Here is a 20,743-nt window from a genome sequence, read left to right on the forward strand (position 1 = left end):
AAGAGTTGGTTGTAATTGTTTGGTATTATCCATCCATGAGGCCTGTGGCTTCTGTGGATAGGTTTGTTTGTTTGTTTGTTTGTTTTTTCCAGATCCTCTGTTGTTATTCTTTAGTCAGTATCTGAATCTGTATATTTCTAGGAATCTGTCCACTTTACAAAGTTTCCCAGTTTATTGGCACGAAGTTGTTTTTGGTATTTCCTTGTTAACACTTCTCTGAGGTAGGTGGCAGTCTCTCCATGCCCATTCCTGACTTTAGATGTTTGAGTCTTGTTCTCTTTTTTGGCCACTGTCAGGCTAATCACACTGCGGCAGTATAGTGCCATAAATGAGGTAGCTTATAAACAAACAGGAGATTAGTTTTTATAATTGTAGAGATTGGAAGTCAAGGTAGGGCACTGGAGAGTTTTTGGCTGATGAGGGTCTCCTTCCTGCTTCTCAGATGACGCTGTGACGTCACTGTGGAGGGGCTGGGACCTTTCTGATGTATCTTTGGAGCTTGGTAATCCCGTTCCACCATCTTGACTCCGACTCAGCATCCTTAGACAATACTAGGTAACGTGCTGACGGAACTGTAGAATAGCGGCAAAAATAATTTTGAGATTCTAGTCTACAAACGATGTGACTTGAACTCACACGAGTGCATCAGATTTCATATAGGAAACTAAATACTTTAGATGCTAATCATTTCTGAGTTATTTTGTGTTTTTTCATGTGAGACCCTAGAAAACAAAGTATTTTTATTTTGAAATTGAACAAAGCATAAATATGGAAGAACGGCCTAGAGCAGTGGTTCTCAACCTTCCTAAGGATGTGTGACCTGTCGTGTCCTCATGTTGTGGCCATCCTCCTCCCCCCCATCATAACATTGTTTTCATTGATACTTAATACCTGTAATGTTGCTACTGGTGTGAATTGTAGTGCAAATATCCCTGTTTTCTGATGGTCCTAGGTGACCACTGTGAAAAGGTCATTCAACCTCCAAAGGGGTCACAGCCCACAGGTTGAAAACCTCTGGCCTGGATCTGTCCCAGGAAAGTTGACAGGGAAGGCACATGCCACAGTTGGAGTGAACTAGAGCCACTCACGTCAGAGCGAGGGGAGGAGACCTTAGGCAGGGCGCTACCATGGGAGAATTGCTGCACTTGCTATTAAGTTGGCACAGAAGGTCAGGGACACGTCAGCACTAGCTTGCTGTGGTTGTAGGTAGTTCCAGGGAAGATAGGGAAAGTAAGAGTCAGAACTTTTGAATTGTTTTAGTCACTGGAAGTTTGGTGAACAAGACAAACAGACCAAGACTTTAGGGACTGTTGTATTCCACGCCTCTAGATGCCTCAGGTAGCAGCCGTTCAAGAAATAAATTATTTGTATTAAACCACTAAAGTTAGAAACTTGGTTTTTTGGGGTTTTTTTTGTTTTTTTGAGATAGGGTTTCTCTGTGTAACAGTGGCACCTTGGCTGTACTGGACTCACTTTGTAGACCAGGCTGGCCTCAAACTCACAGCAATCCATCTGCCTGTGCCTCCCGAGTGCTGGGATTAAAGGCGTGCGCCACCAGACCCGGCTAGAAACTTGGTTTTTAAAAGAAAGATTTAGTCAAGCTAAATTGAAGATGTGCAGACAGCTTTTCATTTTAGCAGAGGAAGAGGATTCTGTCTCAGCCCCTAGCCTCATCTTCCTCATGGTGCGCCCATGTTATTGCGTTGCGTGTATTCACACAGAGTTTGAATGATGAAGATCTGTTATGTACAGCTTTGAAACAAGACCCTAAGATCAGGGCGGTATCCCCAGTGACTCAGGTCTCACCCGAACTGCCTGTGGTTTTCTGAGTCTTAGCTGTCGGCCTCCATGGTGAGGCTGAGTGCTGTTTCCTATGAGCGTTGTGGGGTCACTGGCCGTAGGTGAGGGCAGTCACCACTCTCTGTGCACACCCTGCTGGCTGGGGAGAAACGGAGGACAAACAGGACTTTGTGATGCTTAAGGAATTAGTGTTTGTTGGTTCCAGCCGAACAAACTGGAGTGTAATGACCAGGTAAGTGGAGCCGGGACACACGGTTGCAGCCTGCGGTGTAAGAGACCCCGGGGAATGCTTAACATTTTAGGAGGTTGTTGGAATAGCTTTATTCCATTTCTTTAAATATCCATCATCATGAATTAATATAGTCATGTCTTGGTTAGCACATCTCCAGTGTTAGCTTAGATGTCCACCGAGGTTAATGTAATTGAAGTGTACAGTCTCCAGCACTTTTCCTCTTTAGATGGTTTCAGAGTATTTCTCAATATTTTCAAGCTGGAGAAGAGAGATTTTTCTTTTCTTTTCTTTTTTTAATTTTGAGACAGGAGTCTTATTAAGTTTCCCAGGATGGCCATGAGCTCATCTGTAGTCCAAGAATGCCTTGAGGGCACCGAGCCTCCTGTCTCTGCTTCCCTAGTGGCTAGGTTTATAGCTTGTGTGTTACCAGGCTTAATCCTAAAGTGAGGTATTTAAGTAGCATGCTCTTTTTACACATGCTTATATAGTACCATAAATTATCTAATTATCGACCATCTATCTATCTATCTATCTATCATCTACCTACCTACGTACCACCTATCACTATCTAAATATCTTTAATCTGTTTACCTAAATATGTCTGTATGCACATATGTATGTATGTATCTAATGCATGTTTTGCTACATGTATGTTCTTACATGGATACATGGACACCATATATATGCCTGCCATCCACAGAGGCCAGAAAAAGGTGCTGGGTCTCCTGGAACTGGAGTCACAGAGATAGCTGTGGGCCACCTTACGGTTTCTGGGAATTGAATTCTGCTTGCCTGGGAGAGCAGCTAATGCTTTTAACAGCTGACCATTTCTCTAGGCCTGCTGTGTTCACTGTGCCAGGTGTGCAGAGGGTGATTTGCAGGGGCCTTTCCCCACCACCCTGTGGGGTGTAGGCATTGAACCCTGGGCAGCAGGGTAGGTATCAAGTGTCTGCTTCCTGCACTGACCATCATGCCAGCCTCTTCAGTAACACACTCTTCTTCCCCCCCCAGATAGGGAACTTGCTTTATAAGTAGACTGGCCTGGAACTCACAGCGATCCGCCTGCCCCTGCCTCCCAAGCGCTGGGATTAAAGGCGTGCGCCGCCACGCCTTGCTAGTAACACGTTCTTAGACTGCCCTGACTACTAAAGGTTATGTTGAGATATTGGACATCATGATCCATATTTTCCAATTAGTTTTTTTAGGTTGTAACATTTCCTAACATTTACACCACTGTTGAAAACCCTAGGATTATTCTGAACACTTATCAGTATTAAACAGATGTTTATAACTGCCATCCCTCAGTGAACATCCCTCAGTGAAGAATTTGCTTCCCGCCATGAAGGCCCTCCAGAAAGCCACCGGGCAGCAGCTCTAAACGCTGCATTTGGAGGAAGAAAGGACTTGGTTTCCTTGATTTAGTTTTATGCTGGTGATTAGGTAATTAAAATGCTGTTACAGTGTGTGTGTGTGTGTGTGTGTGTGTGTGTGTGTGTGTGTGTGTGTGTGTGTTAGGGGCTTTGGAATGAGGTTTTGCTGTGTTGTCTTGAGTGCCTGAGCTTAAGCGATCTGTCAGCCTCACTGTCCTGAGTAGCTGGGACTGTTACCATGCAGGGCCTCTGGGCCCAGCAAATCAAAGGTTTTTGAATGGCATAGTTGCTTAAAACTTGTTGTTGCTCACTTTTCTCATAAAACTTGGCCATTAGCATTCATTTTAATCAGGATATACTGACTATACTTATGCAAATTTGAAGCACTAGACCTTTCAATGAAGAACTAATCAGGAGGAGAGTGCATTTGAGATGTTTAGACATTTTTTTCCTTTTCTGCTATTATTGTCTTTAGAAAAACTTATTCTGAAGAAACATTTTCTCTCTCAATTTTAAATGTTTGATTATCTTGGCTTAGCTAAATTACTTCCTTCACATTTTGGGGCAAAATGAGTTAGGATAGGATTCCTGGTAGGAGTTTGTTCACATTAATATGGCTCATCAGGGACATTATATTTAATTGGAGATCCTGCAGAACCGTGGCAGGAGGCTGAAGAGAATTATTTAGCATTAGCAATGGCCCGTCTGGGAGCTCCGTACTAATCAAGGTGCTGGAGTGTTAGCGGTGGGGCGATGGGAGTCACGGCGACGGTGACATGTAAGCGTGTCTGTGCGAACTGGACAGGCAACGCGTTAATCAAGAAGTATATTAAATGGCTCCCACGCTGACTCATTATTATCTTGCATAGTGCCTGTCAGGTTGTGTACTTAAAAATACAATTATTGCTGAACTCAGGATGTATGTGAGCTAAATTCAGCCTCCACGTTCTTATTTTCAACAAAATAACCTCAGTTTGCCTTGAATGTATAAAAAACAGACCGTGTCAATTGTGTTGGTCATGTGAATGGCGTTTTGAAGTAGTGCCCCTCCCTTTAGCCCATTAGAGTACACCTCTCATTTCATATTACTTTAAGAATTTGCATAGCCATTTCTTATATTCGTCACAGGTACTCAGGGTCCTTTCCTACTACATAAAGGATTTTGTGTTCAAAACTACAATTTGTGTGTATTTATTTTTCAAGATGAAACACAATTCAAGCATTTCAGAGAGAAATTAATATTTAATACACAAAGCTATAGAGGAATCAAAGCATAATCTTTCCACCATCAACACTCTCTAGAGTCAGATGTGGGGTGGTGGAGTGTCCTTTGCTGTGGTAGGTGGCCCCTATATGCCAGGGAGACCCACTCTGCACCCAGCATGCTCAGAGTCATCTGTCATGAAGCCATCAGTTAGAAATTCAGGGAATGTACATATTTTTGGGAAGAGGAGCTAATAAATTGAATTCCTTTAGAAAATAAATTGAAATGCAGCATAAATCCATAAGTAAATGGTATTCTATCTCTAGACAAATTTATAGTGGCATTGTACAGATAAACACAGTTTTAAAAACATTGTAAACGTTGCCAAGTTTAATAAAGCTCTGTCCTGAGCTGTGGCCTTTATTTATTAACTTAATTAAAGCAACATTATGGCTAATACCCAGAGTTAGCCTGCAGGTGGTTGGTACTGAGGTCCATTATCCGTGTAGTTTGTGACAGTGGTCAGCGGCAACAGAAGTCAGACTTGCAACCAACACCCTCCCTCGGGAGCTGGGAGCTCAGCAGGCTAAATTGTCAAACCCCTGCCAAGCTGCTTAAAAGACTGATGGCGGTCCCCCCCACCCCCACCCCCCACCCCCGGTGTGAAGGCTGAGCTAGTCAGCCCTGGGAAGGGGGACTGTGACTTTATTCAGGAGTTGGGCAGAAATTGCATCTGGACGGGAGAAAAGCCTTGGACTGAATATCTTCATGCATGAGTTATTAGATCCATGTATATGTTCACGTATGTTCACGTACCAAGCCATTTAACAGGATGGTCCAATTTCTTTTCTTCTTCTTTTTCTTTCTTTTTCCTGGAAGTTGAACACAAGGCTTCACAAATACTTAGCAAGTGCTCTCAGTAAGCTGCGTTTCCTAAGCTCACCAGAACTTTTAGACAAGCAAAGTCCCAAAGGGTGACTTACAACATTTCACTCTTTTGTTCTTAAAATTTTAGTATAAAAAAAGGGACGAAATTGTTATTACTCTTGTCACTGTTCCCTAGCCCTGACAGCAGAGTTCACATCTTAGTGTTCTGTTTACTACACCAGTGCTTTACAACTTGGCTCTAGCAGCAAGAATTTCTATTAGCCCAAAGTTAAGAAGGTCATGGGACATACTCTCCCATTATTATAAAGGATACATCTCCAAAATTACTTTCTACAAGTCAACAGAAATTGGGGCTGGGGCTGCAGTGCAGTGGTCAAGTGTTCACCTGTTGTGAATAAGACACCGAGTGTGCTCTCTGGCAGTGTACCCACATAGTGAATTTGAATGACACTTTCAAAGGAAGAATCTTATACCTTGTCGTGTGAAACAATGCCTAATAGAGGATTTACTTTTCTCCAAGCATCTACTTAAGGAGTCCTGGAAGTACTCCTTATGGAAAAAGATATCAAATCTTAGATAACATAGCTTCACTCCAATGCTCTAGTGTTTATAAAGCACCGTGTAATGCAGCAGCGATCTGTTCCAGCATACCGATTATGAGGTGCATTTCTTTTTTCATTCCTATTACCAAATTCCTGGCCGAAAGCAACTTCTTGTCTCGTGCGCATGGCGTGGGCAGCTGGCAGAGACAGCGGCTTGTTTCATGCCACCAACTCGGAAACTGAGAAAGGGAAACGTCAACTCTCAAATGGCTTCTCTTCTTATTCAGTCCCTGGGTGGTGTCACTCATACCCAGTTGTCCTCCTTTTCCTCTGGTCTTTCCTCACAGGTGCACCCGAAGGTGTGCTTCATTAATGCGTAGGTGTTACTGAGACTGGGTTGACCGTCGATCCCTGCCGTGCTTAGCAGTGTTGTCTGCAGCGCACTAGAGTTATGCAGGGGGACTATTGGTTTTGGATTGGGACTATTGCTTGCAGAGATGCAAGGACCGTCCATTTAAGTTGTGGAGCTGCTTTCAGATTCTTTCTCGCTGCTCTTCAGCAGCGCCCTTCTTTCCACTCTTGTACATTGTTTTCAATACAAGGTATGTGGAAAAGCCCCTTTCCTCCTCAAAAGGAAACATTATTTTGAGGTTTTTTTGTTGTTGTTGTTTCTTGAGACAAGGTTTCTCTGTGTAGCCCTGGCTGTCTGGAATTTGCTCTGTAGACCAGGCTGTCCTTGAACTCAGAGATCCATCTCCTGAGTGCTGGGATTAAAGGCCACCACCACTGTGTCAAGTTTGTTTGTTTTTAAAGTCAGTGCATTTTTCTGGCTGAGTGTGCAGAGGAGTGACCAGGAACGATCTGTTCTCCTTCCTCATGGCCCCCGCGCTGCAGCAGCAGAGTCAGAAGATGTAGTTGTTGCGTCATGTTTATGAGGGAGGGTGAACCTTCTGGTGTCTTCTTGGTTTCTCCTGTCTTCTTTTGTGCTGGGGCCAAACCTAGGGCCTTGTACCTGGGAAGCAAGCACCCCACTACCCACTTAGGACACCCCCAGCTTTCTGTTGCTTCTCCTCCTGACATCTTTACTCAGATGCTTTGAAACTGTTCCAAATTGAGAACGACACGGACGGAACTCACAGGTTTCTGATATTTATATAATATTGCAGAAACAAAAACAGAGGAAACGACCACTGCTGTTTCTTTGGTTTCTTGTTGCTCATTAATTATCAAGTCGGTATCTTAAAAAGTTCTATAATCTAGTCACATCTCTTCTCTTAGTTGTCACTTCCTTTGTGAGGTGTTTAAGAGCCTTGTTAACTAGTAACTGTTTTGTTTGATCCTAATAAGGATTGTGAAGGAATGGAAGCCTGGTAGGTGTACAGAGTCCTCCTAAAGTTCCTTATCTGTGATTATGGATGCATTTTATAATATGCTTGTTTATTTTGTGACATGATGTGTGTGTGTGTGTGTGTGTGTGTGTGTGTGTGTGTGTGTGTGTGTGCATGCGTGCGTGCCTGTGTGTGTGTCTGTGTGTGTGTGTGTATGTGTGCGTTGGGGGGTCAGAGGACAACATGGGGGAGTCAGTGTTCTTTTTCTGTTGTGTAGGTCCTGGGGTTTTAGTTCAGGTCAGCAGGCCTGCTGATAGGCACCTTTGTGCTCTGAGCCATCACCACATCATATTGGCTTATTTGGGACATAGGGGCTACATAAGCTGCCTGGGTTAGGAACTCTGAGACTGGAAGATTGTTTCGTGTTACCTAACTGCCTGGTGTAATCACAAGGGTTCTATTAACGAGGCATAGTGACAGAGGGAGGGGAGAAGATTAAAGCAAGAAGCAGGTACTTTGAGTCACAGGATGCTTCAACAAAAGCAAGGTACGCGTTCTCTCCTGTGCCGTCAGGAGGGAAAGCCAGCCTGACAGCACCTGAGCTTAGCGCCCTGAGACTTCCTGTGACTTGTGCTGTCTGCAACAGTACTAAAACTGTGGCTTTAGCCGGGCGGTGGTGGCACATGTCTTCAATCCCAGCACATAGGGAGGCAGGGACAAGTGGATCTCTGAGTCTGAGGCCAGCCTGGTCTACAGAGTGAGCTTCAGGACAGTCAGGGCTACCCAGGGAAACCTGGGCTTGAGAAAACAAACAAACAACAAACAAAACAAAACCTACTTGTGGCTTTAAGCTGTGGGTTAGTGGTGGTGACAACAGCAGTAGGAAGTGAACACAGAATGGATGTTTAGATCTCAGGAAATCTAGCAATGTCTCAAAAATGTTAACACATCAAAGGATAAACTTTGTATGACAATCTGAGTCGATGAATAGAAATTACAAAATCTTTATAGTTTCACCCATGAAAAATTAATGTATTTGAAAGATTTTGCTAGATGGCAAAATGAATTTCTCCTGGGCTGTTTCATTTGTTGCTGGATTGCGGGTGCTTCTCTTTGAATTGTGGTCTAGCGTTTGGTCTGTAGGCTCCGTGTGTAGTGAAGGTTTAAGATGTCCTTCCCTTTCTGTCATCACCTCCGTCCCCAGCTTCCTGGCCTTTGCTCTCCTCCTCGCTGCGTCTCCTCTCATCCTCCTCTGTGCCTTGCCTCTCCCCCTAAACCCCCGAGGCTTAAACAAAACAGCATGCCCAGTTCTCCCGACTCGAGACTTTCTAGCAGGCCCCGTTGGCATCGTGTCCACGTCTGGGTCTTAAGACTTGTGCTGTGGACACGTGCAGCAGTCCAGCCACAGAAGCTGCTTCTGGTTTCGACTGAGCGAGCTGCAACTGAGAGGCTGTTCCACCTTTCCTGTTGTTAGCCAGTGGCTGCCTTGTCCCAGGCGCCTGCTGGCATTCTGAGTGTCCTGCCCTCGCGTTAGGCGGTTCCTGCTTCCGAAGAAGCCGCTTATACTTGGCCACCATCGCTTACTGTTATGTGGTTCTTTCATTTACCCTTTCTCATCTGTCACCTGTTTTCTGTACACTCTACTCATGGCTGTGCATGTGACACAGTAGCTTTGCAGGTGTGAACTCACCATGCCAGTCCTCCTTCCTGCTGCACTCTACTCAGGTCTGTGAAGACCAGAGAGAAGTGACGATCACACAGTTGTGTTTTTCCTTAATATCAAAGATCACTTTGTACAAATACATGTTTGGAAATAAACTTGTGCGGTGAGTACTTGCAAGGCTTCCCGAGGGCCAGGGAGTGTGCCAGCAGTGCTCAGCCTGTCTGGATGCTGCTTTGTCCCTCTGGACTTCAGCCGCCCTCCATCTCCAGTCATTCACCTCCCTTTCTGCCTGTCTGTGCAGCTTCTGTGTGGCCTCTGGTGGGTGCTGTGTCTGTGCTGAGTCCTCTAGAGGACTGAGGTAGGGGTGCTGTGTGCTAATTCCTCTAGAGGACTGGGGCAGGGGTGCTGTGTGCAGAGTCCTCTAGAGGACTGAGGTAGGGGTGCTGTGTGCTGAGTCCTCTAGAGGACTGGTCAGGGGTGCTGTTTGCTGAGTCCTCTAGAGGACTGAGGCAGGGGTGCACATCTGCTGGGGATTGCACAGGCTTTCTAGAAGGGAACTGCTCATGTTTCTAGAAGGGAACTGTTAAGTTTGGGAAAACTGCTTATAAACAGTATTGGGAAGTGTTTTACTCTGTGGACAGCTGAGTGTTGAGTTGCTTCTGTGAGTCAGTCATAGAGTCACTCTCAGCTATGCTGTAGTCCCCAAACGGACATTAGATACTGAGTACAGGAGCCTTATAGTTAAGTCCAGGCAAGTGCCTGCCAGGAACTAGTCTAAGTAAGAGTTGCAGATCCCGACGCTGTGTTGATGTAGTGCAAAGGAATGCTTTCTGAGTGGTGGTGAGGTGTGGCGTCAAAGCTGCACCAGCCACTTGGTGAAGTTTTGTGTGTAGATGGTCCCTGGCGTCTTAAGTATTTTGATTTTACAGATCCACAAAAGTGACATATATTTAGTAAAGACCCTCATTCAAGTTTTGAGTTTGGATTTTTTCCCAAGCGAGCTGTATGCAGTGCCGTCTTTTTTTCCTCTTTTTTTCTTTCTGACGCTGGATGGGGTGGAAACCGATTAACCCTGAGCTCAGGAGGGAAAGACAACCAGCAGCTCACAGTTTACAGAGAATTCAAACTAGGACGCTCTGTCTGTTAGGTTGCAGTGGTTTGGCTTGGAAGTATTCCTCAGAGAAGCTGCTGAAAGGGCCTTCTGCCCGGCGTGTGACTGTTCTAAGGCAGTATCTTTAAGAGGCGGGACCTGGCCTTAAGGGGTAATGACCCCTAGCCCCCATTTTCCCTTTCTTCTCTCAGAACTGGCCAGGAGGTCCCCCCCACAGACCCATGGCATTGGCCTGTTGATCATAGCCTGCAGCCGTGAGCCTCAGTGGGCGCTTCCTCTGGTAGCAGAAATCTGGAGGATGACATGGTTAGCATTCTTCCTTTCTGTTTCAGTTTTTGAGACATAGCTGCATATATCTCACGCTGGCCGTGATTTCACTGTGTGGCACAGGGTGACCTTAAACCTCTGCTCCTCCTGCCTCTCTACCTCTTGGCTCTTGTGCTTATAGGCATATCCGCTATGCCCAGTTTGTGTGACTCTGGGGCCCCAGCCCAGGGCTCTGTGCAGGCGCTCTACAGTCTTTTAAATGTGCGTGTGTGCATGTGTGTGCATGTACATGTGTATGTGTGTACATGTGTGTATACGTGTGTGCCATAGTTGGGTGTGTGTGTGTACATGTGTGAGTATGTGTACATGTGTATGCGTCTGTGTGTACGTGTGTGTGTGCATGCGTGTGTGCCATAGTGTGGGCACAGGTCAGAACACAGCTTCGGGGAGTCAGTTCTGTGCTTCCGCCGTGTGGTCCTGTGGGTTGACTATGCTTTGCACACTGATGCTTTGCACACTGAGCTACTTCACTCCTACACACTTCTAACTAACGGTGTCATATGTTCACAATGGGTTCACTGCTGTGTAGCCCGTCATAAATGGAGGAGCATCTCAGTAAGTTATACTTTCACATACCAAAATTATACATTAAATAATTGTTTTTTTTTATTTCATATTGCTGTTTTTGTTAAGTATAAAAAATTGTAGGTTAGGAGCCCTCTTTCTTTTTTTTTTGTGTTCATCAGGGCAAGACTCTTATTTGGCCTATAATTTGCATAACATTAAATATGTTTCCATGATGGCATACCATTTGAAATGTTCTTTTAGGGTTATCTGGGGGCTGGAGAGATGGTTCAGAGGTTAAGAGCACTGTCTGCTCTTCCTGAGGTCCTGAGTTCAATTCCCAGCAACCACGTGGTAGCTCACAACCATCTGTAATGAGATCTGGTGCCCTCTTCTGGCCTGAAGGTATACAAGCAGGCAGAGCACTGTATGTACTAGATAAAAAAGAGAGAAGAAAAAAAAGAATATCTGATCCTGTTGGTGGGTGCCATAGAAACAACACAAAAGGAATGGACTGCAGGACTTATTTATTTATTTATGTCTGTCTGTCTGTCTTTCTTCCATTCATCTACTTATTTAATTTACTTGAGATAGGGTCTCTCTCTCTCTCTCTCTCTCTCTCTCTCTCTCTCTCTCTCTCTCTCTCCACTCTGGCCTTGACTTGATGGACATCTACCTGCCTCCTGAGTGATACATTCTAGCAAAAAGACTCTGGCTATAGTGTCCTGAAAAATTGAGTTAAATTCAGAAGTATGAGTGAGTTTATTAAAAAGTAATAAACTACCAGGCATGATGGCACATTCCTTTAGCCTCCCTTTGGGAGGCAGAGGCAGGAGGAGTCTGACTTCAGGGCTAGCCTGAGCTACAAAGTAAGTTCCAGGACAGCTGAGGCTACACAGAGACCCTGCCTCTAAGGATAGCTCCTGGTGAAGCGTATTTGTTACACTTGCAAGAAGAGCTGGTTCAGTTCCCAGCACTATATATAGTGCTAATAGAAACACTTTAAAAGTGGAAATGTATTTTCTCCATTGGGTTGAAATTAAAGTGCTCAGTTACGTGTGCTGTGCTGACAGTCCTCCTGTAATAGAGTATAAACTGACACGAACTCTAGGTTATTTAGTTTTCAGTATTTATATGTTTAGCTATTTTCTTATAGAAGCACATACATGTGTACAAATTAGCATGTTCAGGGAGGCTTCTGTAACTTTTACAATACCTGCACATTAGAAACCATGTCCAATATTAGGAAAATGGTTCAGTAGCTTATTTGCTAGTTACCAGGAGTTTTGGCAGCAGTTAGAAATTGAGATAGACTGTTCAAAAATCGACAAAACCAGGTGAAGAATAATCCATAGTGTGAGTAACTAAGGGAGTTACCAAGAAAATTCTGAACATACTGTTATGTCACACATTCACGTAAAAATGTTTATGGGGGTCCAGAAGGCTACGTGAAGGGCTGGGGAAAGGGATTGGGAGGCACTGAAAGGACTATTGAGTAATGGTTATCAATGGCTATTTGTTCGCTTACTGCGTAAGCTTTAAAACTTGTCTTTGAGCAAGCATATATATGTGTACATAACTTGAGTAAAAAAATTAAAAAGGTCTTCTCCTGCATAGCATGCCCAGAGCTGTCGGTGAGGCCGCAGGAGTACTTTGAGATGCCATGACTTTCGTTGATGACTCGTGTTTTATTAGAACTGTGGAAACTAGTGCAGATCCACCACTGTCACTGTCCTTACAGGCTCTTTCTCTTCCCTTTGTTTTGCTTTGCAGTTCCTGTATTTCTTTTCTTTTCTTTTTTGTTTTTTTTTTTTTTTTTTTTTTGAGACTAAAACACTGTTGAGTGAATTCTCTTAAAAGCAGACGGCACACGCCTGAATTTGAGTTTGGATAGGTCGAGCACATATTACACATACCTTTTTTTTTTTTTTTTTTAAAGACTAAATGTAAAATGGACAAGGCTCTAATGTGAGTATTTAAATGTGTCTCAAAATTTTCTGGTTCGTGTGTTATGATACTGAGCTCTTTAGTTCTGGGCTTTAATTTGAGGCTAGCGCTGACCTGAAGCTGCGCAGGGAAGGCCACACGTTGCATCCCTCCGTTCTGTTCCTCTAATTATCCCCACTTCCTGGGGAGCCTGCTCAGAACTGGCCACGGGTGTGCCTGTTACTAAAACACTGGGCTACCCTGGTCCCATGTAGTGAGGTAGATTTTGGTATCATATTTATGCACGGATGAACCGAAGAGGGGATACAGGTGTGTTGTAGAAATTGTCTGGGTAGGCGTGCATAATAAATGAAGTCATGGGTAACACGGGCCCTGTTTTTTTGTTGTATGTTGCTTTTTAGTGCATATTTGAAGAGTAATTTGATTCTCTGGGTATATTGGAAAGAACCAGATTTACAGTTTTGTCTCCGCTTATGGGTGATTGTAATTCTGTTCACAGAGCATCTGTTAATGCAGGGATTTGTCTCCTTAGGTTCATGTGAAAATGGCGGATGAGGCTGTCTGTGTTGGCCCTGCTCCCACCAGTAAAAGCTACCTCAACATGGATGCCATCATGGAGGCCGTTAAGAAAACCAAGGCCCAAGCTGTGAGTCTGGGTGAACCTCTCTCCTGCAGCTGTTTCATATGCAGAAAGCTGGAGTCTGTATTAGAAAAAAATAAGAAAGAGTGATTGAAAACGCCGTTGCAGTTAGTTCATGTCACACAAAATGTGGCCGAATTCGCTACTGGAAATGAAAGGCTTTGTAGCATCTGGCAGTGTTGGTGGCTGATGCTGCAGGTGGCTGCTGGGTTCAGCTCGCACACCAGGGAGCAGCTTCAGCTCACTACCACATTTGCCAGGAAGAAAGAAATCCCAATTAGTTTTGAGTTATTAACCCTTTCAGTGTAATAAGAGCATTACAAACAAAAAAAAAAAGGAAACCCCCAAACTTCTGTACTATAAGTCACAATTCCAGTTTAATCATTTAAAAATTGTGCACACTCAGTTGCATTGCTAGAAATGAAAACAATGTATTTGCTAATTGTCTCAGTTTGTTCGTGTCAACAAAATGCTAATAACTCAACACTAGTAAATCCTTTCTCCACCCCTAACTTGGGTTGAATGGGGCAGAATCCAAGGGGGAAAAAACCTGATTTCTGACATCAGGTATAATAGGTTTTGATCTTTGCTTTTAGCCAGAGAAGTAACTTTACATTTATTGTTAAAAGCAGAATTATCTCCACAGTCAGGTGAAAGCAGGCAGCTTCTGGCGCCAGCCTAGAGCCTTTAGAAAGAAATGTTTTAAATAAAACCCCTATTCTATGACTCCATATAGTGGGTGCTTATAGCGCATTAACACTTAACAGAAGTAAAACTGGTGTTAACCCTCGCTTGTCAGAAGTCTCCGGGGGGATCTTCTGTTCAGATGAAATGTTGGGGTGAAGGTCTTCTGCTATTGTGCAGTGTTTAAATTATTCTTGTACCATGTCCATGACACTCGATTTGGGTTCAATCATCAGGTTTATAACAATTTCAGGTTCCAACTCTGGCTCCCTCAGGAAGCCTGACTTTCAGCAGAATCATTTAGTGCAGATTGCTGCAACGCTGGCTGATGCTTGCGTGGTTTGTGGCTGGCCGTGTGACAGAGTGAAGAATGGCTTGATTGGGACACGGGTTAGACTGCACCCTGTGGCTTACGGAGACGATGGCACAGGAACCGTGGATGGCCAAATGTGGAGACCAACACAAACAGATGGCACAAAGAGCAAGTCAGACCAGACCTCCCTGTAGGCACAGCTTGACGGCGGCTCTGGGATCAGTGGAACACCTTGTGCCACTGGGAATAAGATGTGTGACTTAGAGCTTGGCTTTATTTGCTTACTTACGCAGAGTCTTTCCACATAGCCCTGGTTAACCTGGAAATCACCATGTAGACCAGGCTGGCCTCAGACTCACAGTGTGCTGGCCTGTTTGGGCTAGGATTAAGGGTGTGTGTTAGTACACCAGGCAAGCCTGGCCTTAGAGAGCAGTTGTTTTTGAGTTTTCTCTGTTTTCCGAAGATTGGTAGATTGTCACTCTTTGGCCCACTAGCCCTTGTGAAGTTTTTTACATTTGTTGCCCAGACTCAGGGAAAGTCAGGTGAGTTTCTATTGGATAGAGTGTCCTAGGGCAGCAGGGCAGGTGTGGAGGTGTGTGGTGACCACTGACAGGCAAAGGGGGCTTTGATTCTCTACTCAGAAAAGTGCAATAGAGCTGGTCAGTGAAGATGTCACTTTCAACACACGTGAGCAGTGAAGAGCTTGTGGCCTAGACAGATTTATAGCATAACAAAGTTAAAAGAATCTTCTGTTTTCGATCCTAAGGTGCACCCAGGTTATGGATTCCTGTCAGAAAACAAAGAATTTGCAAGGTGTTTGGTAAGTCTGTCACAAGCCGGAAATGATTGTCTCATTGCGAAAAGCAGTGTCCAGGCAAGTGTCGCTCATGTTGGACTCCAGAATTATAGATTCTTAATTGATTTACTGACTTCTTGATGGTTGTTAAAACGGAATGTTTTCATCCTGTAATCCAGGTCTTGATGAACAATTGTAGGAACGGAGAATTAAAGTCACCATTCTGAACAATTCATTGATCTTTGAATTTTAAAGTTAAAAATTTCAGACTTTAAAACGTAAATTTGGGGCTGGAGAAGGCTTGGTGGGTACGAGTATACACCACACTGCTGTTGGAGGAGACCCAACATGGCGTCTAGCGGCCCTGCCAGCTCTACAGGACATGGCACCCCCTTCTGGCTCCTGTGGGCATCTGCATCCTGTGCACATACCTCACGCAGACACGCACGTACTTAAAGACATAAATAAATGTTGATATGAGGAGGCCAGGCCACTCACTGACTTACTGCAGTTATTTATTTTTATACCAAGAACATAGGAAAGGAGGCCAGAAGATTTAATCCCCCCATTTTTATTCCAAACTGTGGCACTTATGATCAGATCCTATTGGCTTTATTATGTGGAAAGTGCTTTTAAATGGTCTGAATTTTGTCCTCGTAGCACCATCCTAGCTATGTACGTTAACCTATATTTGCATCAAATGATTTTTTTAGATATATTTATAATTATTCTTAAGGTGGCACTGAAACCTAAGGTTTTAGAAACTAAAATATGATTTTGATTAATGTTAGAATGTTTGTGGCTATTGCATTAATTATGTCAGATATTAAACTATTATAATTATTTTTTATTTTGTGTTTCAAGACAGGGTTTCACCGTGTAGCCCTGGGTGTCCTTGAACTCACTCTGTAGACCAGGCTGGCCTCAAACCCACAGAGATCCGCCTGCCTCTGCCTCCCGAGTGCTGGGATTAAAGGCGTGCGTCTCCACACCCAGCCTAAACAATTTTCTTATTGTAACGTGTTAGACCTTTTCCCTCCCACTTTGTGATCTGTACCTTGTGCTATGGCGCGTCATGAAATCCAAAACTCTACCTTTAAGTTGTAACAGTTCTTTAGAGCTCAGAATTAGAGTCTAGAATTTTTTATTGTAATTCATTTACTTTATAGTCCTAAACTTAAAGCCCAGGGGCTGGAGAGGTGGCTCAGCAGTTAAGAGCACTGATTGCTCTTCCAGAGGACCCAGGTTCAAGTCCCAGCACCCACTTGGCCACTCAGATCTGACATTCTCACACAGACATACTTTCAGGCAAAATTTCAAGGCACATAACATTTAAAAAAATATTAAAAAATGAAACACCACCACCAACAGCAAAACAAATATTTAGGGTGGTGCCCACCAAGAAGAGTTAGGCAGACGTGTGTAAAGGGTTAGGTTATACAAGGTATAATGCTGTGTCTCCTAGTTTTTCTTGTGTATACCTCTTTTCTTTGTATCCTTCTGGAATGTTCATGAAAGTTTTACAATAATTGAGGGTTGGAGAGGTGGTTCAGTGGTAAGAGCACTTGTTGCTCTTGTGTTCTCATCTCTTGTAGTCTTTTTTTAAATTTACATCTCTTTATAAATAAAGTTTTATTGAAACCCACCCATGCCCATTCATTTATGTATTGTCTATGGCTGCTTTTGTCCTGGAGTAGCAGAGGTGAGTGGCCTGCGAAGCCCTAAAGTATATACCGGATAGCCTTTTTAGAAGTTGGTAACTCCAGGTAAAGGTGACTGCTTGAGTTTAGTCATTAAAGACACTTCTTCGGCATTTCCGTCCAAGGCATCTGAGGTTATGAAAATGAGTCAGGTGTGAGCCCTGCTCCTCAACGCTTCACACCCATGCTGCGAAGAATACCTAGGTGATCTTAATTCAAAAAAGAAATTGTTGTGAGACATCAAATTTACTCTAGTGAAGACAGTGGTAGCTTACACTTGGATACTCACGTTAGAAGAGGGCGTGTAGAAAGACCCACGGCTTTTTCCTGTCTCCCTGAGTGTTTTGTTAATCTTATCCCCCCCGTCCCCCCGCCCCTGTTTCCCTTTACCAACAGTGCTCTTGCTGCCTCTCTTCTGTCACATGCTTCCCACACGTTCCGTCCTGCACACTGCATCCCTCCCTGCCCTGTTGAGCTGACAGACACTGCTCATGGCTCACTTTCCTGAAGAATTTTCTGTATCTTTCTAGTGACGTGGATGCTGTTTTCTATCAGCTTTCTAGAATACTAAAAGTAAATTAAAAATTTAAAAAATTTCTTATTGTGTATACCATTCTCCATGTTATGTTAAAATTGTTTCTGTTTTAGCCTCTCATTGTTGGCCTGTAGGGCCTTGCTTTTTGTCTGTCTCTGCTTTCTCTATCTTCCCTAGTGATTCTAACATAGTAATTTCAGTGAACATTAAAAAATTATTGAAGAAGAGCCAGGTGCCGTGGCGCACACCTGTAATCCCAGCACTTGGGAGGCAGAGGCAGGTGGATCACTGTGAGTTTGAGGCCAGCCTGGTCTATAAAGTAAGTCCAGGACAGCCAGGGCTGCACAGAGAAACCCTGTCTTGAAGAATGAAAGAAAGAAAAAAAAAATATTGAAGACTTCAGATTGAGAGTTAAAAGGCATTTGGCTTACAAAAGCACTTTCTTCTCATCACAAAAAGACTGGTTCGGATCCAAAAGACTGTTGATGCTTTTCTTTGCTTTGAAAGCTTGTAGCTCACAATTAAGACGCCCTCTTCCTGTCTTGTGTGCAGCAGGGCAAGAGCTTTATTTGGCCTATAATTTCCCAAATATCAAATACGTTCCCCCAGAGCGGAACATTTTAGATGATCTTTTGAGAGTGTCTGGTCCTGTTGGTGAGCGCCTAGAAATTGCACAGGGAGTTGACTGCAGGCTACAGTGTGTTGTCAGAACACTGCTTGTGTGATGATGGTTTCCCACCTGGGTACTGTATATTCTTAGAAATTGGCTGACTTCCAGTGCCACTGTGGTGGATCGATACATTGGTGGCAGTTTTGGTGAGAAAGTCTAGCAGATGTTAAATCTCTTTCTGTGTGTGTGAGCGTGTGTGTGTGTGTGTGTGTGTGTGTGTGTGTGTGAGCATGTGTGAGCGTATGTGTGTGTGTGTGTTTGTGTGTGTGTTGGGGATAGAATCTAGGACCTTGTTTATACCAGGCGAATATTGTGTTGATGATCTATACCCTCAGACCCTAAAATCTGTAGTTTTAATTTGCTACTGGTGAAGTTTCTCTTTTTGTAATATACCTTATGTTTAGAATTTAATCAAATACGGAGATTTTCCTTGATTTCTGGTTTATTTATTGGCAAAGACCAATGTAATTTTTTAACAGAGTAAACATTTGTGGTTTCTCATTTAATATATTTCATGTAATGTGTATAACTGAAATTATTTAATATTTTCTGAGTACATGATATACATTTGTTTTAGATAGCAGACAGTGGCTCGGCACAGTGGTCTATGCCGTTAGTTCTAGCATGTGCGTGACAGAGGCCAGCCTGGTGGACGTGGAGAGTTCCAGGCCAGGGCTGCATAGCATGATCCTGTGTAGGACGCACGACCGGCATAACGGCCGCCAAGTGTAATGATCTGAGTTTGGTCCCTGAGGCCCACATGGTGGGAAGAGAGAACCAACTCCTTCATTTGTCCTCTGGCTTCCATAAGCATGTGATAGCACGCGTGCCTGCACATATGTACACACCCACAGGAAATACACAATAAAACTGTCCTGGAGCATACAGTAAGCCAATTCCCCGATTCTCACAAGTGTGCATTTCTATACCTGCCTGGGGATGCAGCGCCACAGTGGTGGAACCCACGACGGGGCCGTAGGGGTAATCTTAAGATGGGCCCAAACCCTCAAACATACTTTTTTTAAAGCATCATTGAGTATATACCTGTGTGTGTGTGTGTGTGTATATGTTTATTATGTATGTATGTGTGGACCAGGCTGACTTTGAACTCATAGAGACTTACCTGCATCTGACTCCCATGTGCCATTGCACACCTTTCCAGGCAGCCACATTGTTGAGGTAAGCACTGCTCCTTGCTTCAGTTCCTGCTCTGTGTGAATCCCTGCTCTGACTGCCCTCTAAGATGCACTGTTACCTGCAAGAGAAAGCCACGCCCTCTTATCTCCCTGAGCTGCTGTTGGCAGCGGTGCCTGTCACAGTGACAGAAGCATCTTCCTAAACACACACTGAGGCTTCCTCATGCTGTGCTGACCTACCCAACCATCAGCTTCTTGCATTGCTGTTGACTAAGCTCTGTTTTGTGTAAGCTCTTGACTTGTGTAAGCATTGGGACCATCGGCCGTGAACATGCGTTAATGCTCCCAATTGTTTTCTAAGTGAAAATGTAAGTGGTGCAGAAAAAAAAATTATATGTGTTACACGATGAATTTTTCCTATGTTTGCTTTTTAATGTCTTTGTCTTTTTCTATGTTCATCCATCAACCCACCATTTTTAATTTTGTACTTTAAAATGTATATAACCATCAGTTCCAATCCTGTTCAGTTTAGTAGCTATTAAAAAAAACCCAAACAGTTCAATACTTGTTTACAGTTGCTTATTTACATTTTTAGTAAAAAAGTTTTATTAAAATATACTAATACTCAATAAAGTGCACCCATAGTAATTTCATAACCACAGTTGGGAGGAAGGGCGTGTCTTTTGTCTGCCAGGAGTCCCATGTGCCTCGACATCTCTCCCTCCCCTCCCTTCCCACGCCTTCCCCTTTCCCTCTGAGTGACTGGGATCCGCTTTGTGTTATTGTAGGCTGTTTTGCTTTGGTAGAATTTTAGACAGATGTAATCAAACTGGATATCTTCTCTCTCTCTCTCTCTCTCTCTCTCTCTCTCTCTCTCTCTCTCTCTTTTAGCTCAGCAAACTTATTTTGGTTTTTAAAACATTTTTATTTTTTTATTAATTTATTCAGATTACATCTCAATTGTTATCCCATCGCTTGTATCCCCCCCCCCCATTCCTCCCATCTCTCCCGATTTCACCCTATTCCCCTCCGCTAGGTCTATGACCAAGGGGGACCTCCTCCCCTACTATATGGTCATAGGCTATCAAGTCTCATCTTGGTAGCCTGCTTATTCTTTCTTGGAGTGCCACCAGCCCTTCCCACCAAGGGGAGATGGTCAAATATGGGGCACCAGAGTTCATGTCTGAGTCAGTCCCTGCTCTCCACACAACTGTGGAGAATGTCCTGTTCATTGGGTAGATCAGAGTAGGGGTTTGCTACTTGTATTGTCCTTGGTTAGTGCAACAGTTTGAGCGGACCCCCCTGGGCCCCGATCCTAATGGTCGCTCCATGTTCTTGCTACACTCTGCCTTG

The 20,743-nt window shown here is 43.9% G+C and overlaps 1 protein-coding gene across 3 annotated transcripts in view; it reads left to right on the forward strand.

Annotated features, from left to right (window-relative positions):
- Pcca (propionyl-CoA carboxylase subunit alpha) overlaps positions 1 to 20,743 on the forward strand; it is an 842,751-nt gene that overhangs the window by 571,676 nt on the left and 250,332 nt on the right. The window contains exons 5-6 of one of the 3 annotated variants that reach the window (XM_051160990.1): positions 13,449 to 13,562; positions 15,320 to 15,373. The exons of the other annotated variants lie outside the window; for them this stretch is intronic. Coding sequence (XP_051016947.1) covers positions 13,449 to 13,562; positions 15,320 to 15,373 — 168 coding nt within the window. The remainder of the gene's footprint in view (positions 1 to 13,448; positions 13,563 to 15,319; positions 15,374 to 20,743) is intronic. 3 annotated transcript variants of the gene reach the window in all.

The sequence above is a fragment of the Acomys russatus genome, chromosome 18 (genome assembly GCF_903995435.1).
Source record: "Acomys russatus chromosome 18, mAcoRus1.1, whole genome shotgun sequence".
Lineage (NCBI taxonomy): Eukaryota > Metazoa > Chordata > Mammalia > Rodentia > Muridae > Acomys > Acomys russatus.